The sequence below is a fragment of the Podarcis filfolensis genome, assembly GCF_964270895.1.
Source record: "Podarcis filfolensis genome assembly, chromosome: 6".
NCBI classification, from domain to species: Eukaryota; Metazoa; Chordata; class Lepidosauria; order Squamata; family Lacertidae; genus Podarcis; species Podarcis filfolensis.
In genome coordinates, this window is record NC_139609.1 from 92,196,772 (window position 1) to 92,215,809 (window position 19,038).

The 19,038-nt window shown below is 46.1% G+C and overlaps 1 protein-coding gene across 1 annotated transcript in view; it reads right to left on the reverse strand.

Annotated features, from left to right (window-relative positions):
* The window catches only part of SRMS (src-related kinase lacking C-terminal regulatory tyrosine and N-terminal myristylation sites), a 42,964-nt gene that overhangs the window by 20,654 nt on the left and 3,272 nt on the right, over window positions 1-19,038 (reverse strand). The window contains exons 2-3 of the mRNA XM_083618851.1: window positions 6,907-7,028; window positions 300-466 (exon numbers count right to left, since the gene is read on the reverse strand). Coding sequence (XP_083474977.1) covers window positions 300-466; window positions 6,907-7,028 — 289 coding nt within the window. The remainder of the gene's footprint in view (window positions 1-299; window positions 467-6,906; window positions 7,029-19,038) is intronic.

The following is a 19,038-nucleotide window of genomic DNA, read 5'->3' on the forward strand; positions in this document are numbered from 1 at the left end:
CAAATAAAAATGAATAGATGGAGGGAGGGACAATCAGATGTAATGGAAAGAGTCGTGTACAGACATAGAGCAGCCCCATGCTAGCCAGAGCTGATGGGAGTTCCAGTCAAAAACATCTGGAGAGCACCAGGTCAGGGAAGGCTTACATGGAGATACTGAATGGATAGAGGAGGACAAAAGTAATACAGAAGACAAGCGGAAGACAGAAGTAATGCATAAGAGGAGGACAAAAGTAATACAGAAGACAGAAGTAATGCATAAGATCAGAAGGAAATGAGTGATGATACAGGAAAACATACCTTTTGGATGCAGGGATGAAGCAAGGGACTATGTATGACATTCCAGTTGGCTGTGTAGTAGGCAAGGAGCTGCTCCAGATTTGGAAACATGTGTCCCTTTTCCAAGTAAAAACTCCCTCCAGGCTCTTTGTAGATTCTGAAATGTCGCACTTTGGTATGGTTCCGAACTGAAGGTTGAAGGGAAGGAGAAGACGACACAGCGTGTGATTGCTCTGCCCCCAGAAATACGGTATGTCTTGAGCTAGCCCTGGTTTCCAAGCATGCTAGAAAAATACAACCTGTGTTGCTGATAGACTCCTGCAACACGTTGGCTAATATACACACAATAATTATCAAAGTGATTATACAGTGGTACCTCAGGTTAAGTACTTAATTCATTCCGGAGGTCCGTTCTTAACCTGAAACTGTTCTTAACCTGAAGCACCGTTTTAGCTATTGGGGCCTCCTGCTGCCGCTACGCCACCGCTGCACGATTTCTGTTCTCATCCTGAAGCAAAGTTCTTAACCTGAAGCACTATTTCTGGGTTAGCAGAATCTGTAACCTGAAGCATCTGTAACCTGAAGCATATGTAACCCGAGGTACCACTGTACTTTATCAATCTTTATCAATCTTCTGAGAAAAACACAAAACCTTATGCAAAGCCACAGAGACTTGCGAACTGTCCAACCTAAGATGAACTTATAATATCTGATTTCAATTGATTTTTCAAGTGCTTAACTCAGTCTTTTGTTTTTTTAAATCTTTTTAGTTAATAATAATAATAATAATAATTTATTTATACCGCGCCCATCTGGCTGAGTTTCCCCAGCCACTTTGGGCGGCTCCCAATCAAGTGTTAAAAACAATACAGCATTAAATATTAAAAACTTCCCTAAACAGGGCTGCCCTTCAGATGTCTTTTAATGATAGGATAAGTTCATGAAGGTACCAACAAAAGGTAAGTTTGGTGTTGTTCACAATACCGAGAGATGCTAGTGAAGTTGTAGATGGGTGTTAACGAAGTTGTAGACGACAGGGTGCCGGCGTTTTGCACCTGTTTCGCCCTGGCAGTCCAAGTAATCAGGAGGCGGCTGTTTGCTTTTACTGGGGCGTGCAGGTAGCCCACCCCCAAGGTAGTTTTCTGGGCTTCTTCAGTGGTCTACTCTCAAAGCCTTGATACGTATATTGATATTCAATTTCATAGAGAATACTATTTCTTGGCTTAAGCTTAAGAGACTGATTTGCTTAGCCTTCCAAGCACGGCTTCTCCCTCTTAGGTAAAGGTAAAGGGACCCCTGACCATTAGGTCCAGTCGTGTCCGACTCTGGGGTTGCGGCACTCATCTCGCTTTATTGGCCGAGGGAGCCGGCGTATAGCTTCCACAGCGTACAGCCGCTTCTGGCGAACCAGAGCAGCGCACGGAAACGCCTTTACCTTCCCGCCGGAGCGGTACCTATTTATCTACTTGCACTTTGACGTGCTTTCGAACTGCTAGGTTAGCAGGAGCAGGGACCGAGCAATGGGAACTCACCCCGTTGCGGGGATTCGAACTGCCGACCTTCCGATCAGCAAGTCCTAGGCTCTGTGGTTTAACCCACAGCGCCACCAAAATCCAGATTTCGGGTTCCGGTTGGTGGAAGAAGATTGGAAGAAATTTAAAGACTATTTGCAGAAATATTGTAAAATTAATGAATGTTAAAATGATGTTGGATTGAAATTAAGTGGCATTAGCAACAAGGTTAATAAGAATATGCAAAAATGGACTGATAATGGATGAAATTATATAGCTATAATATGTTAAGATATAGAGTTAAGATAAATGAAAGAGGGTAAGGATTTGCTGAATTGATTATGTAAATGGGAATACAAAAAGGGGAGGTGTGAGGAGGTCAAGGAAATAAGCAAATGAGCTTAAAGATTTCAAAAAATGGATTTGTTTTTAATTTTTTCCTATCTATTTGTTTTTTGTATTTTGTATTTTTTTTCTTTTTTCTATGTATTTTTGTATTTTTCCTTATTTCTTCCTTTTTTTTGCTTTCTTTTTATTCTGTAAACCTCTGTTTTTTGTAAAACCTTAATAAGTATTTTATAAAAAATAAATAAATCCAGATTTCGGCCTCCTGCATGATGGTTCTGACATGGGGTTGGAAAAGCGGAAAGAAAAGGTGTGGAAACTGTCCTTGCCATCTACAACAATCCTGGAAGGAAACCCAAAGACTGTCGTTGTCGTGCTTCCAAGGTGTGCTCCAAATCTGATGGTGGGAATGGACTAGCCAAGCTTCTAGAGTTAGTCTGAAGACTTTTGCTAGTGCCCTGTCACCGCTTAGCCTGCGGCCGTCTCATCCTTTGCACCAAATGACTTGTGTGGGAAGGACACCATTGTTTGTTTCACAATTTAGTATAATTACATGTGAGAGAGGGAATGTTTGTATGTGCGGTGTAGTAATTAGCATTTGTAGATCCGAGAAGATATTCCGTACAAGAAAGTTTCTGGAGTGAGCTCATCCTCCTCAGTATGAAGACAGCTTTGCGAATGGCTCAATATTAAAAAGCCACTTGTGGGTGGGTGTTTTTTTTTGGGGGGGGAGGGGGCCTGTAAGCTGGTTACATCCCATAATACTGTCACAGAGGGCTTTTTTTCTAGAAAAATAGCACAGCTGAATCAAGCTTTTGGGGTGCCTGAACTCCCTGTCTAATTCCTGAGGAATTTGGATGCAGAGGTTTTTTATTCCCTTTTCCCTTTCCTGTACCTGCAAGGGTAAATTTTATTATTTTTATTTTTAATACAGGTGTTTTGTGCAAGAACAGCTTTGCACAAAGCAGCTTTTTTTTTTTTTAAAAAAAATGTTTTTCTTATGTTCTTATTTACTAAATTTCTATGCCGCCTCAGGGAGATTCACAACATAAAAGTACAATACAAAAAACACAAAATGCATAACAAAAATAAGAACAAAAACAAATTGATAATCCCCTTTGGGACAGTGGAAACAAAATGGCTTGGCTGTGCTTCGGTGTGATAGATGGGACCCAGCAAAATGCCATCGTGTATCTAAACACCCACACCCACACCGGCCCATGCAATGGGCTTCAGTGCATCCACACATGCCATTTTATGTTGGTGCACCAAAACAGCATCGACCAAAACTTTGGGCATGCTCAGTGGCCGCGGAATGTTGGAGCCTGATTCATTCTTGGAGGGTTGCTATTTCCAGAAAAAGGTGGAAACTTTAACACGCCTATAATTAACCAAGCTGGAAACATCCGCTGGAAACGGTGTTGATAAACACCTAAGAACAAGCTGGCTGCTGCTATCTTTGAATGCTGAGGTCAGCACCGGATGTCCAGTGGCAATCCCCGCCCCCAATTTATGTAGACTTTTAAAGTTATTGTTTCTTATTTTACAGGTGCAGACTCTTTCGCTTCTGCAGATTGCTTTCCTTCTCTTGAAAAAGAAGCTTAAAGTGCTTGAAACTCACCTCCACCGTCTTCCCCTACCCCCACCGACTGTGAGAATAGGTACTCAAATGCACCAGTTCCCTGAGCTTCCCTGCCACTCCCTTGTACAGTAAGCCTGAGAGCTTCTTTTGCCTCTGCAAAGCGGTGGCCCAATCTGCCGCCCCACATTTGCTGGGAACAAACTCAAGAGCAATTGCGAAACGCTTCTTATCTGTCCTTTCACACACATAAATGAAAGGGCAGCAGCGATCTTGCATCAAGGATATTGTTCCCAGGGGCCTCTACTCACCAAGATGAGTGCCTACGTTCAAGGACAACTCCCTCATGTGCTGGGTGATGTCTGCTTTTCAATATTGTGATACAGTGGTACCTTGGTTTACAGACGCTTCAGGTTACAGATGCTTCAGGTTACAGACTCCGCTAACCCAGAAATAGTACCTCAGGTTAAGAACCTTGCTTCAGGATGAGAACAGAAATTGTGCCACGGTGGCGTGGCGGCAGCGGGAGGCCCCATTAGCTAAAGTGGTACCTCAGGTTAAGAACAGTTTCAGGCTAAGAACGAACCTCCAGTACGAATTAAGTTCTTAACCTGAGGTACCACTGTATAGGTAAAGGTTGATTCCAGACAAGGGCGACTACGGGGTTGCAGCGCTTGTCTCGCTTTCAGGACGAAGGAGCCGGCGTTTGCCCACAAACAGCTTTCCGGGTCATGTGGCTAGCAGGACTAAACCACTTATGGCACAACGGGACACCGTGACGGAAGCCAGAGCGCACGATTACCTTTCCGCTGCAGCGGTACCTTTTTATCTACTTGCACTAGTGAGCTTTCGAACTACTAGGTTGGCAGGAGCTGGGACAGAGCAACAGGAGCTCACTCCATCGCAGGGATTCAAACCACCGACCTTCTGATCCGCAAGCACAAGAGGCTCAGTGGTTTAGACCACAGTGCCACCTGCGTCTCCATTTGTGATATAAAGGTAAAGGGACCCCTGACCATTAGGTCCAGTTGTGACCGACTCTGGGGTTGCGGCGCTCATCTCGCTTTACTGGCCGAGGGAGCCGGCGTACAGCTTCCAAGTCATGTGGCCAGCATGACTAAGCCACTTCTGGCGAACCAGAGCAGTGAATGGAAACGCCGTTTACCTTCCCGCTGGAGCGGTACTTATTTATCTACTTGCATTTTGAGGTGCTTTTGAACTGGTAGGTTGGCAGGCGCAGGGACCGAGCAACGGGAGCTCACCCTGTCACAGGGATTTGAACCGCCGACCTTCTGATCAGCAAGTCCTAGGCTCTGTGGTTTAACCCACAGCGCCACCTGCGTCCCATGGCACATGGGTTAGGAGCCTCTTAAAACAATGAGCCTTATGGAGCTCTGCAGGAATAAAGTCTGTGTAGAAGCAGTTGGTGGGGCGGCACAGGTAGCTTAGCCTTGCTCACCTGCCTTCCCATCATACCTAAGAGGCGCTAGGAGCAAAGTACAGCAACAGGAGCATTGGACAGGCTCCATTGCCTTGCCCACCTTATGCCTAGCATGCTAACATTTGGTGCTGGGAAGGCAGGAGAGCAATGCCTGCCCCCCTGTCTGGTTGCACCATCGGCCGCTGGTTGCATGCTGAAACTGGATGGACAGGTATGCTGAAGACTCACCTCTTTCTCCTGCCCGTTGGCACCTGAGATATATTTATATACACTTTAGGGCACACCCCATTCGACTGATTGTAAATTGCTTTGACTGATAGCGGTCAAGAAAGAGCTTTCTGCACATGCTGTAGAGGGAAGTGAGGGGCAGTTGGGGCTCGTCAACCTGGCAAGGTGGTCCATCTAAAAGGTAAAGGGACCCCTGACTATTAGGTCCAGTCATGGCCGACTCTGGGGTTGCGGCGCTCATCTCGCTTTAATGGCCGAGGGAGCCGGCGTACAGCTTCTGGGTCATGTGGCTAGCATGACTAAGCCGCTTCTGGCGAACCAGAGCAGCACACGGAAACGCTGTTTACCTTCCCGCCGGAGTGGTACCTATTTATCTACTTGCACTTTGACGTGCTTTTGAACTGCTAGGTGGCCCCTCTAGGAGAAGGAAAACTCTGGTCCTAAACCTCCACTGGCTTGCAGCTGTACTCATTTGTGTGTAAGGCTTCGGGATAAAACCCTGAGGAAAATCTGTCCCTGTTTCCTTGCAGGACATCTTGGGAACAAGAAAAGGCTAAGGAGTAAACCCTACACAAATTAGGAGTGGAGTCCCTAAGATGGTTGGATGCCATACTGTTTTATGCCTCCTTCCGGCAAGTCTTGCAGCCAAGCTGGTGCCAAATGTATTGCTCTGCTTTCCTTTGGACCACATCAGCGAAGCGGAGAGGGGGTTCTTGTTGTCTGGGCAGCCCAGGACCTCCAGACACACTGCCCAGGCAGCGCCCCCCTTAGAGAATGTGCACTCCATTGTCTCTTGAGACAGAAGGATGACGAAAACAACAATCCTTACAGTGAATAATTCGTAAATAATCCAACAAATAAAAATTATAATTAATTATTGCTTTGTGGTCTGTGAATTGAGGGATGCGGGTGGCGCTGTGGGTAATAACACAGAGCCTAGGACTTGTCGATCAGAAGGTCAGCGGTTTGAATCCCCGTGACAGGGTGAGCTCCCGTTGCTCGGTCCCTGCTCCTGCCAACCTAGCAGTTCGAAAGCACAAAAGTGCAAGTAGATAAATAGGTACCGCTCCGGCAGGAAGGTAAACGGTGTTTCCGTGCGCTGCTCTGGTTCGCCAGAAGCGGCTTAGTCCTGCTGGTCACATGACCAGGAAGCTGTACGCCGGCTCCCTCGGCCAATAAAGTGAGATGAGCGCCGCAACCCCAGAGTCGGTCACGACTGGACCTAATGGTCAGGGGTCCCTTTACCTTTACCTAGTCTGTGAATTATTATTGTTTTTTTTAACCCACCAGCGTTGAGCTTCAACTGTGTCAAATGTCAATCTATGCCATACAGATTCTGACTCAGTTTTTAGTATCTGCCAAGGCTGACTTCCTTTCCCCAAGGAACCATGGGAGATGCAGTTTGAGGAAGGCATGGAGAATTCTTCCATCGTGGAACCACATTGAACACACTCCCTTGGGGCAGGTATTGGCAGTTCAGCTGGCTCAAAGCACTCATGAAGGCATAAGGAGAGATTTGGTTACCTGATAGAGAGTATTCCCCTTTGTTACTCTCACTATCCCGGATGAGGAAGGAGCCATGGCGATTCGGAGGCGAGAGGAGGAGATGGTTGGCATTGGTTCTGCTAATCCCACTTATGTACCAGCTGGAAAAGAAAGTGACATATAAATCTTTTTCTTGCTTGCTTGCTTGCTTCCTCTCTCGATATACTTTTAGCTTGGCACTCATCATAATTGATGATTATCGCCGCCAATTTATACATTGCAGGGGGTTTGGATTAAATGATCCTCGGGACCCTTCCACCTCTGTGGTTCTTGGAGTTGATTTCTATGGAATCATTTCAAGGCAATGCAAAATAAAACAACAAAGAACAGTTTAAAACAATTAAGAACACCACCCCACTCTAAACAAAATTAAAGTCTTCCAAAGCAGACACACATCATGGCAAAGACCCATTTATCCAGCTGGGTATCCATCCAGTTTGACCCCATAGTGGTGTGGGACATTATATAGGAAATCAACAATATTATTATTATTATTATTATTATTATTATTATTATTATTATGTTGTTGTTGTTGTTGTTGTACCCCACCCATCTGTCTGGGATATCCAGCTAGGCACATGAAGGGGCTGAGGCTCACAGAGCCTTTTTGTAAAATTTTCTAGAGAAAACGCTGTGAGAGCACTTCTTTTGTCCCTTGGCAGGAAACTATAACACTACAAACTTCCTGCCTGCCTGGGCACCCTCTTCTTTCTTCACCGTACAGCTCAGAAACCTTACATGAACTTACATTTTGGACTTTTGTCTAAACCTGCCTTCATTTTGCTACTGTAATTGCAACTTAGAGTATGTAAGTAAATGCTACTTTTATTTCTTCACAAAGCAATGTGTGTGTGAGATTGTTGTTTTTAAGGGGGAGAAAAGGGGGCAATGCCAGGAAAATCCAGTCTGCCTTAAAGCATCCTAGATCGTTGTTTCTAGAAGGTTAAATCAATCTTGTCTTAGCTTCCAAGTTTAAGCTGCAAAGGATAGCACTCTGCTGAGCTCATTAACAGGAGCAAGGCAGGAGAATAACTAAACAATATATCCTCTTCCGGAGTCTAAATCCATTCCTACAATGGGGCACGATAAGAGCACAAGAACTTAAAAAGAGCCTTGCAGCTGGATCAAGCCAAAGGCCTATCTTAGCCCAGCACCCTGTTCTCACAGTGACCGACCAGATCCCTTTGGGAAGGACCTGATCACAACAGCAGTCCCTCCAACTTGTGGATCCCAGCAATGGGCATTCAGAGGCACATAGCCTTCAACTCACAAGTCAGAACCTTTGAATTACATGAAATTTAGCTTAAAAGAATCAAAATTACTCTCAACCAACAATCTTACAATTGCTTGGACACAGAGACAAGTCTTTGCTTGCACTGCCAGCCCTGCCATTAGACAGAATTGGGCAATTGTCTCAGGGTGCAGGGCAGCAGTGAGCTCCTCAGCTATTCCCCTCTGTTGGGAACCAGAGCTATGTTTGCCGCAGGCCTGCCGTATTTCTCCTAAACTAGCCCCAGGGGCTAGCTCAGTGGCCGAGAATTTTCATTGTATGCAGAAGGTAGACAGCATCTTAAAAAGCAGAGACATCACCTCACCAACAAAGGTTAAAGCCATGGTTTTCCCAGTAGTGATGTATGGAAGTGAGAGCTGGACCATAAAGAAGGCTGATGGCCGAAGAATTGATGCTTTTGAATTATGGCGCTGAAGGAGACTCTTGAGAGTCCCATGGACTGCAAGAAGATCAAACCTATCCATTCTGAAGGAAATAAGCCCTGAGTACTCACTGGAAGGACAGATCGTGAAGCTGAGGCTCCAATACTTTGGCCACCTCATGAGAAGAGAAGACTCCCTGGAAAAGACCCTGATGCTGGGAAAGATGGAGGGCGCAAGGAGAAGGGGACGACAGAGGACGAGGTGGTTGGGCAGTGTTCTCGAAGATACCAGCATGAGTTTGACCAAACTGTGGGAGGCAGTGGAAGACAGGAGTGCCTGGCATGCTCTGGTCCATGGGGTCACGAAGAGTCAGACACGACTAAATGACTAAATGACTAAACAACAACAACAACAACAACATGCAGAAGGTTTCAACTTCAATTTTTCCCAGTTAAGGCTGGGAGAGGCCACTCTCTAAAATTTAGACAGTCGCTGGCAGCCTGTGCAGAGATCAGGGCTGGTGAGCAGAGAGTCCAGTCCTGTTGGGGGCTGCTGCATAGCAGTAGAAGTAGACCCTTCTCTCCCCACACTCTGTAGGCCAACTTTGACAGGAAACCAGGGCGCCTCTCCATCCATCACCTGTGAGATGATTGACGGGGGGTCCCCCCCACCTCTCAAAATTAACCCATGGGGTGGGGAGGCAAAATAAAGATCTGGTCAAAAAGGCTGCTTGCCCAGTTTGTTAACAGTACTGAGCAATATGAACCAAAGCTCTGATTCTGTATAAATAAAAACTTATTTTTGATCCTGCTTTAGTTAACTGCAGCTTGAAAAGCTTGCAAGCAGCCCTCACCAGGGAGTAAACAGAAATGTTTTTCTTTGATCAAGAGACTTCAAAGTGTGTTGGGGATTTAATACAGCTATTTCTTTACGTGATGGCCTTTTTAAAAGAACAAAAACAGCTGTTTGCGATTCTGTAAAGCAACCCTCCCCACTCTGAGGTTTCTTATCGCTACTGTTATGTACTGAGTTGAATAGGATCCAAACTGCAGCAGTCTGATTGGTCCTAGAACAATAGGATTCAGAATGCAGCAGTCTGGTTGGTCCTAGAACAATGCAGCAGTATGATTGGTTGGCAGGAACCACCCAATCATGCTCCAGATAGAAGTGAATCCACAACCTGATTGGCTTACAGTAGAATTCCGGAATTAGCCAATCATGTGCAGCCCATTGTGTAAATAATGTATATAAAACAGATACTTTGAGGGGACATTCATTCATTCCTCCTCACCACTATGAGCTGAATAAAGAGCATGAAATCACTTTGCGACTCTGAGTATATTTCAGCTACGTAGAACTCAAAACCATTCAGGAAAAAAGAGCCAGGGATTTGAAGGCTAGGTCTAACTGGCCCTGAGAAGATCTGGTTTGGAGAGACAGGGTGCCCAGACCTGACCAGCTGGCCGCAAACTCAGAGAGCAATTCCTGAAAAACACTTCAGAAACTCGACAGGAAGAAAGGAAAAGGCTGACACTCATAAAGGGTGTGTGTGTCAAAATAGGTGTTTTCTTTTGTTTGCGAGTTCACCCTGGCTGGCTCTCCCTCAGGCAGAGAGAGGTGTCTGCTTCAGACTGCTGATTTGAGGTTTCATGAAAGGACAGTATATTGCTAGTTATTTGTTATTGTCTTTCATCTGCAAGGGAATTGGGTGAGGTGTTTGTGGCATTCCTCATACCTCCTCTGCATGCAATGTGCTTTAAAGACATAGTGTGCGAACGGTTTGGGGCCAGCTTACTTGAAATTGTCTTTGCTTGCTTCTACTCTGTGTATTTTTGTGTTTTTATATTGCAAATCACCCTGCGACGGTTGGGTCAAGGGCGCCATAGAAATTTAATAATCTTGTTGTTGGCATTTGTCTGTCTCCAGAGACAATGGAGGGCGCCTCCGGGGGTGAAGTCAAACAATTGCGGCGCCTGCTGTGGCTGCAGAGGCCAGTAACCCCTAAGAGCTGCTTCTCATGTTGTTTTTGCTGCATTAGCAGCACTGAAGCGACCTCACCAGGGTGCAAGCCTGGGCAGTGTGTCTGGAGGTCCTGGGCTGCCCAGATGACAAGACACCCCCCCCACTCGGCTCACCGATGTGTATAAAATGATCAATAAAAAAATAAGCCAGTCTCTCACGCTGACCAATCAACAGAAATCCACCCACGAACAAACCACTTCCTTATCTTGTGGGTTTGCAAACATGTGCACAATGTCCAAGCACAGGACACCCTCGCGAGCACCATTAGCAAATGAAACAGCATACCTTCCAACATTCACGTACCTACGGGACCGCCTCTCCTCTTATGCCCCGTGGAGGACCTTAAGGTCCACAAATAACAACACTTTGGAGGTCCCGAGCCTCAAGGAGGTTAGATTGGTCTCAACTAGGGCCAAGGCCTTTTCAATACTGGCCCCGACTTGGTGGAACGCTCTGTCACAAGAGACATGGGCCCTGCGGGACTTGATATCTTTCCGCAGGGCCTGCAAGACAGAGCTGTTCAGCCTGGGATTTGGTTTGCACTCGGTCTGACCCTTATGTTTCCCTCCCCTTGTGGTCTTGATTTATCGGCAATTTTAAAATGAGGCTGCATTTTAAATTGTATTTTAACTTGTATTTTAAATTGGTTCCTCCCCCTCTCCTTTCCCCCCTATTATGTTTTTACTGTGATTTTATTGTGTTAGCCGCCCTGAGCCTGGCTCTAGCCAGGGAGGGCGGGATATAAATAAAATTTATTATTATTATTATTATTATTATTATTATTATTATTATTATTATTCCTCAAATGAAAATCGGGGCATTTTTCAGTCCCTACCAACTGACCCTCCTTCACCCCACATTTTTGTGTATCCCCCCCCCCCCCGGCAGAGCATTTCCTATCAGAAGAAGGGCAAATGCACAAAGCATTTTTTTTTAAAAAAAAATCAAGACTCATTGCTCTCTGCTCTGCTCCCCCTTACTTCCCACCCGGGGGGCGCTGCCCTCTGTCTGCCCCTCGGAACCAGCACGTCATGTGGGGCTGGACCTCAGAGGCACCAGTCTCTCCTCCTCCTTGCCCCCCCACCAGCAGCTGCTACGAGCTGCCCCAGGAAGAAGGCTTTCAGCAGTAGCCCTGGAGAGGACATGGAGAGCCTAGCGCCAGCTCATCCTTTCCCCCCCGAGCTCTGTAGCATTTTGTGCTGGCAGGGGAAATAGGGACATCAAATCAGAAGCTGGGATGGCTTTCGTAATTCCAGTACTGTCCCTGGAAAACAGGAGCCCTTGGAGGGTATGAAATGGGCATGCCTGAACCACATGACAAGCCACTGAACTTGCAATAACAGCAGCAAGAATATTATTGGACCAAAAATGGAAGCAAGAAGAGTTACCGTCGATCGAAGAATGGAGGATGAAGTTAATGGACTACGCAGAATTAGATAAACTAACAGGAAGGGTTCGAAACCGGTGAGACCAGAAATTCACAGAAGACTGGAGTAAATTTACGGACTATTTGAAAAGTAATTGTGAAGAACAGACGACGTTTGTAGGTTTGCAAGAAGTTTTATGAGGAGTATTATTAGAAGTATTGTAAAAATGGACAAGGGGCAGGATGATTTGTTAAGAGATGTAAAGGCAATATAAAGTTAAGAAATGCATAAGAAGTGGTTAAAACGGTGGATCATCAGAGGTGCTGATGGAAGTCTAAAAAGATTGTATAAGTGATTTGTGGTACATTTTATAATTTATATGTTAAAATTAATAAAAAATATTATATAAAAAAGACAAGCCACTGAACTTGTGGTCCTGAGTGGGTTTGGATTGAAAATGGAAATGTGATTACTTAGCATATTTTTTGTTTGTTTATACAGTATACATTTCCTCCTTCCCTGTCGAAACCTATAATTAGCAAGAGGGAAGGGACTCGCATGTAAAGAGAAGTTATTAGCTGTGAAATTACTTTTGGGAGGCCACTTCTCACCCCATAAATTCCCTTATGTTTGTGGGAACGTAGCCACCCAGGTCCTCCTGTTTTGAAGTAGCGTGGTGCCTTTCTACACCTCCGGTTCCAAATTCTGAATTTTTAAGATTCCAAATGTGGACACCAGATGCTAGCTTCTGAATGCATGCCAGGCTTTCATGTTTGAGTTCAGTGGGGGCAGCTGTTCGTTTTGTTTGTGACAGCGACTTTTGATGTGTGTGTGTGCTTGTGCATAGGCTTCGCTGAACACATTTTAGCAATTAAAAAGAAAAAGGTTCAAGTTGAGACTGAATAACCACTGCTCTCTATACAGTGGTACCTCGGGTTACATACGCTCCAGGTTACATACGCTCCAGGTTACAGACTCCGCTAAGCCAGAAATATTACCTTGGGTTAAGAACTTTGCTTCAGGATGAGAACAGAAATCGTGCTCCGGCGGTGCGGCAGCAGCGGGAGGCCCCGTTAGCTAAAGTGGTGCTTCAGGTTAAGAACAGTTTCGGGTTAAGAACAGACCTCCGGAACGAATTACCCTATTTTTTGCTCTATAAGACTCACTTTTTCCCTCCTAAAAAGTAAGGGGAAATGTGTGTGCATCTTATGAAGCGAATGCAGGCTGTGCAGCTATCCCAGAAGCCAGAATAGCAAGAGGGATCGCTGCTTTCACTGCGCAGCGATCCCTCTTGCTGTTCTGGCTTCTGAGATTCAGACTATTTTTTCTCTTGTTTTCCTCCTCCAAAAACTAGGTGCGTCTTGTGGTCTGGTGTGTCTTATAGAGCGAAAAATACGGTAAGTACTTAACCAGAGGTACCACTGTATTCTGATTTTTGTCGTGATGCTTTCATCAAACTAGAGCAGAAATTAATGGAGAAGGGAGCTGGAGAAACTACGGTTGAATTTTCACATGCGAGTGCTCCTCTCAAAAAAATTTTTAGCTGAGTTTCCTGCATTTCAGGGGGTTGGACTAGATGACCCTCACGGTCCCTTCTAACTCTACAATCCTATGACTCTATTTCAGACTTTGAAAATTCAGCAGGTTTCGAGGTGCAGTCCAGGGAACATTTTCTGCAAGTCTATTATAACTAATGGAACTCATGAAAACGTTTTGAGTAAGTTGCAACAGAGGGTTGATTATAAGTAGGCAATTTACTCAATTTCGCAAGCGACGTTTATTTTGTCTGGCTTTAGAGCTGCTGGCCAGTCCGGTGATTCTCCTTTTTAATATGTGTGTTTTTACTATATTTTACAGGATAATCCTATGACTGTTTGTTTACTCCCTTCTGGCAGTACTGCCCCAGCTGCAGTCCTAGGGAGGTCTGCCTGTTAGTGCTAAACATTCTACTGTTGTTGTTCATGTAGACTTTGAAACACATAATCACTGTCTGAAATGTTTTAAACTCCCTGGGTTTACAACTAATTTTTACTCAGAGTTGACCCATTTAAAATTAAGGGATAATAATCAACGTTGGGTCTCATACTTTGGAGATTTTTAAGCAGAGCTTGGGTGGCCATCTGTCATGGATGATTTAGCTGAGATTCCTGAATTGCAAGGGGACCCTCAATGTCCCTGCCAACTCTACGATTCTGTGATTACTTTTAAATGGGTCTGCTATGAGTAAAGATTTGAATTATGGTGCTGGAGGAAACTCTTGAGAGTCCCATGGACTGCAAGAAGATCAAAGCTGTCCATTCTTAAGGAAATCAGCCCTGAGTGCTCACTGGAAGGACAGATCCTGAAGCTGAAGCTCCAATATTTTGGCCACCTCATGAGAAGAGAAGACTCCCTAGAAAAGACCCTGATGTTGGGAAAGATTGAGGGCACAAGGAGAAGGGGACGACAGAGGACGAGATGGTGGGACAGTGTTCTGGAAGCTACAAACGTGAGTCTGACCAAACTGCGGGAGGCAGTGGAAGACAGGAGTGCCTGGCGTGCTCTGGTCCTGGGGGTCACGAAGAGTCGGACACGACTAAAGGACTAAACAACAACATGAGTAAAGATTAGCTGAATGCCTCCCTCTGATTTTGCAGAGCAACCCAAAAGGGAGAGGAAGAGAAGGAGAACCAAACTGCCTTTTCCTATGTTCTGCTAGCGTCAGCAGAACAAAATGTGTGCTGTGCTGTGCTTTTCTTTTCTTTTTCTCCCTGTCAGTACGCCTTTCAACCGATGTCAGTGACTGGGCTCAATAGCTGGTTCTGCCCCGACTGGGCTAGGCAACTGGATCACTTTCAGAGACCTCCCAATCCTGGAAAACAGGTCTTAGTGCACTGGACTCATAACTGCATTGTGAGCACCAGACTCAACAGAATATGAACAACACGGAAGAAAGCTGTGAAGCATAACTTCTTTTATTTCTAATAGCTACTACAAACTAAAGAACTACTGGCTTGCATGAGTGCTACAGCTTCCACTCAGCCATCTAGTCACTACATAGATAAGACTCTCTCCACACACAGAGTCAGGCAGTCAGTCAGGAGTGGAAGAGTAGAAGATCAGGAGAGTCTTGCAATGGGAGGGGGTGAAAATATCAACACTCCCCACCCCACCTCTAAAAATGGCTCCCCTCCCAAAATAAACCACACCAGCTGTAAGAATGGTGCAGTTTGATCCGTGTCCCAGGAGCGTGCCTGAGGAAAAGTGAAGAGCATGGGCTGTGTGCCGTTTACTCTGGCTTCAGTGTGCTCTCACTGCTAGTGAGACCTGGGGGTATAGGACGGTGTATTATTATTATTATTATTATTATTATTATTATTATTATTAGTGTTGGAAGCCGAGTCCAAAATCCATACATCACCCTAGGCTCTGTGGCTTAACCCACAGCGCCAGCTTCCATCTAATTTGAAGATGTAAGATGCAATTAGGCTGAGGCGTGTGCACTCGAGACAGCCGCTGCGCATGTGCGGATAGAAGCGCCTGCGCAGATTTCAGATTCATGGAATGCAGTGTGTGTTGCAGGCCCCGGGAAGACAAATCAGGTAATGCACATCAGGAAAAGACATCCCTCTGGTGTGTACAGCATTGTAAAAATGAGACTTGTAAACACAGCCTTGCAGTGTTTGAACTCACAAATGTGATTTGGCCCTCCCAGAGCACTCTTGGCGCAATGCCCGCCACCCCGCTTCCTTTTCGTCCTCTCTGATGTCATGGGGGCACCAGCTGCAGACCTTTCTGCAGCTTCACGGAGGAGGCGTGTGAGGTCAGATCTCTCTCTCGGAAGACAGATCTGTCCTTCTTGTCTCAAAGAGGGAGATCCAAAGAATCCTATGTCCCTTTCCCCCCACTGTGGCATGCTTCCAGGGACTGCAAAATTGCAACCTCAAATGGCATTTTTATCTGTGATTTGCTTTGTTTGGATTTATGGCTTTTCTGTTTGTTTAAACTGACTTGGAATCATTCCCAGAAGGCAATATGTAACTATTTTAAAGCAAAGAAGTAGCAAAAAGACACTTGGAAGTGAATCCCACCCTGTTCAATGGAACTTACTCTCATCCCTAGTTTAGGATTGCTGCCAAAAATTGCAGTCCCAAAAGCATCTTCCTGGAAATAAACCGCATCAAACTCAGTGCAACTTCCTTCCAATATGAGCTCATAGAATCATAGAGTTGTAGAGTTGGAAGAGACCACGTGGGTCCATTCCCCTGCAATGCAGGAATCTTTTGCTCAACGTGGGGTTCGAACCCACAACCCCGAGATCAGCAGTCTCATGCTCTACTGACTGAGCCACTGTAGGATTTCACTGTCAGTTTGCTTTTATTATGATAAGCTACCAATAGCTTTGGGAATGCGATGCACCATACGATCCTGTACACCCGGCCACCCAGATGTTTTTGGACTCCAACTCCCATCAGGTTGCATCCAGCATGGCCAATGATCAGAGATGATGGTTCTTGTAGTCTACCAACATCTGGAGAGCCACAGTTCACTAAACCCTGCCTTACATCCTTACTCAGAAATAACCTCTATTGAGGTCAGTGAGACTTGCTTCTCATATCTGTGTATAGTACTGCAGCCTAAGAAATCATGGACTCATAGAATTGTAGAGTTGGAAGGTAAAGGAAAAAGGTAAAGGACCCCTGGATGGTTAAAGTCCAGTCAAAGGCGACTATGGGGTTGCAGCGCTCATCTTGCTTTCAGGCCAAAGGAGTCGGCATTTGTCCACAGACAGCTTTCCGGGTCACATGGCCAGCATGTCTAAACCACTTCTGGTGCAACAGAACACCTTGACAGAAACCAGAGCGCACAGAAATGCCATTTACCTTCCTGCCACAGCGGTACCTATTTATCTACTTGCACTGGTGTGCTTTTGAACAGCTAGGTTGGCAGGAGCTGGGACAGAGCAACAGGAGCTCACCCCGTCGTGGAGATTCGAACTGCCAACCTTCTGATCGGCAAGCCCAAGAGGCTCAGTGCTTTAGACCACAGCGCCAGCCGCGTCCACGAGGGTCCATGTGCTGAGGACACGCAGCTCTGTTTCTCTGCATCATCTGAACCAGGCGTGGCTGTGCAGCTTCTGAACTGGCAACGGGATGGATGAGAGCCAACAAACTGAGGCAGAGTCCTGGCAAGACACAAGCCCTGTGGGCATGTCCAGGAGCCAGATCAGTTGCCAGTTCTGGATGGGGTTGAAGGCACAGGTTTGTAGCTTGGGGGTTAGTTTTAAATCCGTCTTTGTCACTAGAGGCCCAGGTGACCTCAGCGGCTGCCTTCGACCTATTCTGGCTGCCACAGCAGCCATGACAATTCCTGGACAGGGATAATGCAGCGTTCATGCACTAAATGCCCCACAAGTGCCCTGGAAAAAATGGGACATCCTGTTTCTTTCCGGCAAGAGCATGGTGGCCACTGTGGGCGCCATGATTTCGGGCTGAGATCTCCCCCCCCCCAAAAAAACCCTCCCCAAATATTTTAGGCTCCGTGATCATGTGACTTGTGCAAGGCTGGGAAAACTTGCATCCTGGTTTTGAGGCTCAACATATTGGGGTATGGGCCTAGCCAGGATGTATGTTATCTGCAATGGTCAGTGAATTAAGTATTTTTATTTATTTACTTGATTTGGGGGGACAGGCAGGCAGCATCTACGTTGCTATGTGGAGGAGATACCACTGCCGTCATGTAACAACTTTGCTGAGGGAATTGCATTTGGCTCAGGCCAAGCTAAGAACATCTTAAACTGCCTGGCCCATTTTGGCTCTTCTTGCAGTAATAATAATAATAATAATAATAATAATAATAATAATAATAATAAAAATTTATCTATACCCCGCCCATCTGGCTGGGTTTCCCCAGCGACTCTGGGCGGCTTCCAACAAAACACTAAAACACAATAACCTATTAAACATTAAACACTTCCCTAAACAGGGCTGCCGTCAGATGTCTTCTAAAAGTTTGGTAATTATTTTTCTCTTTGACATCTGCTGGGAGGGCGTTCCACAGGGCGGGTGCCACTACCGAGAAGGCCCTCTGCCTGGTTCCCTGTAACTTCGCTTCTCGCAGCGAGGGAACCGCCAGAAGGCCCTCGGCGCTAGACCTCAGTGTCCGGGCAGAACGATGGGGGTGGAGATGCTCCTTCAGGTATACTGGACCGAGGCCATTTAGGGCTTTAAAGGTCAGCACCAACACTTTGAATTGTGCTCGGAAACGTACTGGGAGCCAGTGTAGGTCTTTCAAGACCAGTGTTACTGTATATAGTCTCGGCGGCCGCTCCCAGTCACCAGTCTAGCTGCCGCATTCTGGATTAGTTGTAGTTTATATACCAGTTGTTGGTATATGTCAATATGCAACTCAGGACCAGCTTCTCCTCCTGCCCATTTTATCCTCACAACAACCCTGGGAGGTAGGTCAGGTTGAGAGGCCGTGACTGGCCCAAGTCACCCAGTGAGCTGTATGACCAAGTGGGAATTTGAACCCAGGTCCTAGTCCGACACTCTAACCACTGCACCACACTGCCTTTGACCTCTGGTCTCCTTCCCTCCACCCCACACGGAGTGCTGCCGGGGGGAGAGGGGCCAGGACTCAGGAACAAGGCAGCACTGCCTTTCGCCCCCTGTGTCCCCCCTCAATGGGAATGTGCCCAAAATGGGGGGCTGAGTTGCTCCCGACACACAATTCTCTAGTCAGGTGATCTGTGGATGCTCAGAGCAGTTTCCACGTGCTGTTCACTCAGAATGTGACACCCTCTGACTCTTTAACACCAGTGTGTTTACTGTATGGTTACCAGACGTCCCTGTTTCCCGGGGACAGTCCCTGGATTTACAAATCTGTCCCTGGACAAAATCTGTCCCCGGAATGTCCCCGAATTTATATTTCAAGTGTTGTAGATTTATTAGTAGGGAATGAATATTGTGTGATTGGTTCAATGGCACAAGACACATCATATGGGGACTTCTGGTGAGGCAAAATGGCGGGCGCCACGGCAGCGAGCTGCTCCTGAAGCCAGCCAGAGCCAACTGTGCTACCAGGCTGG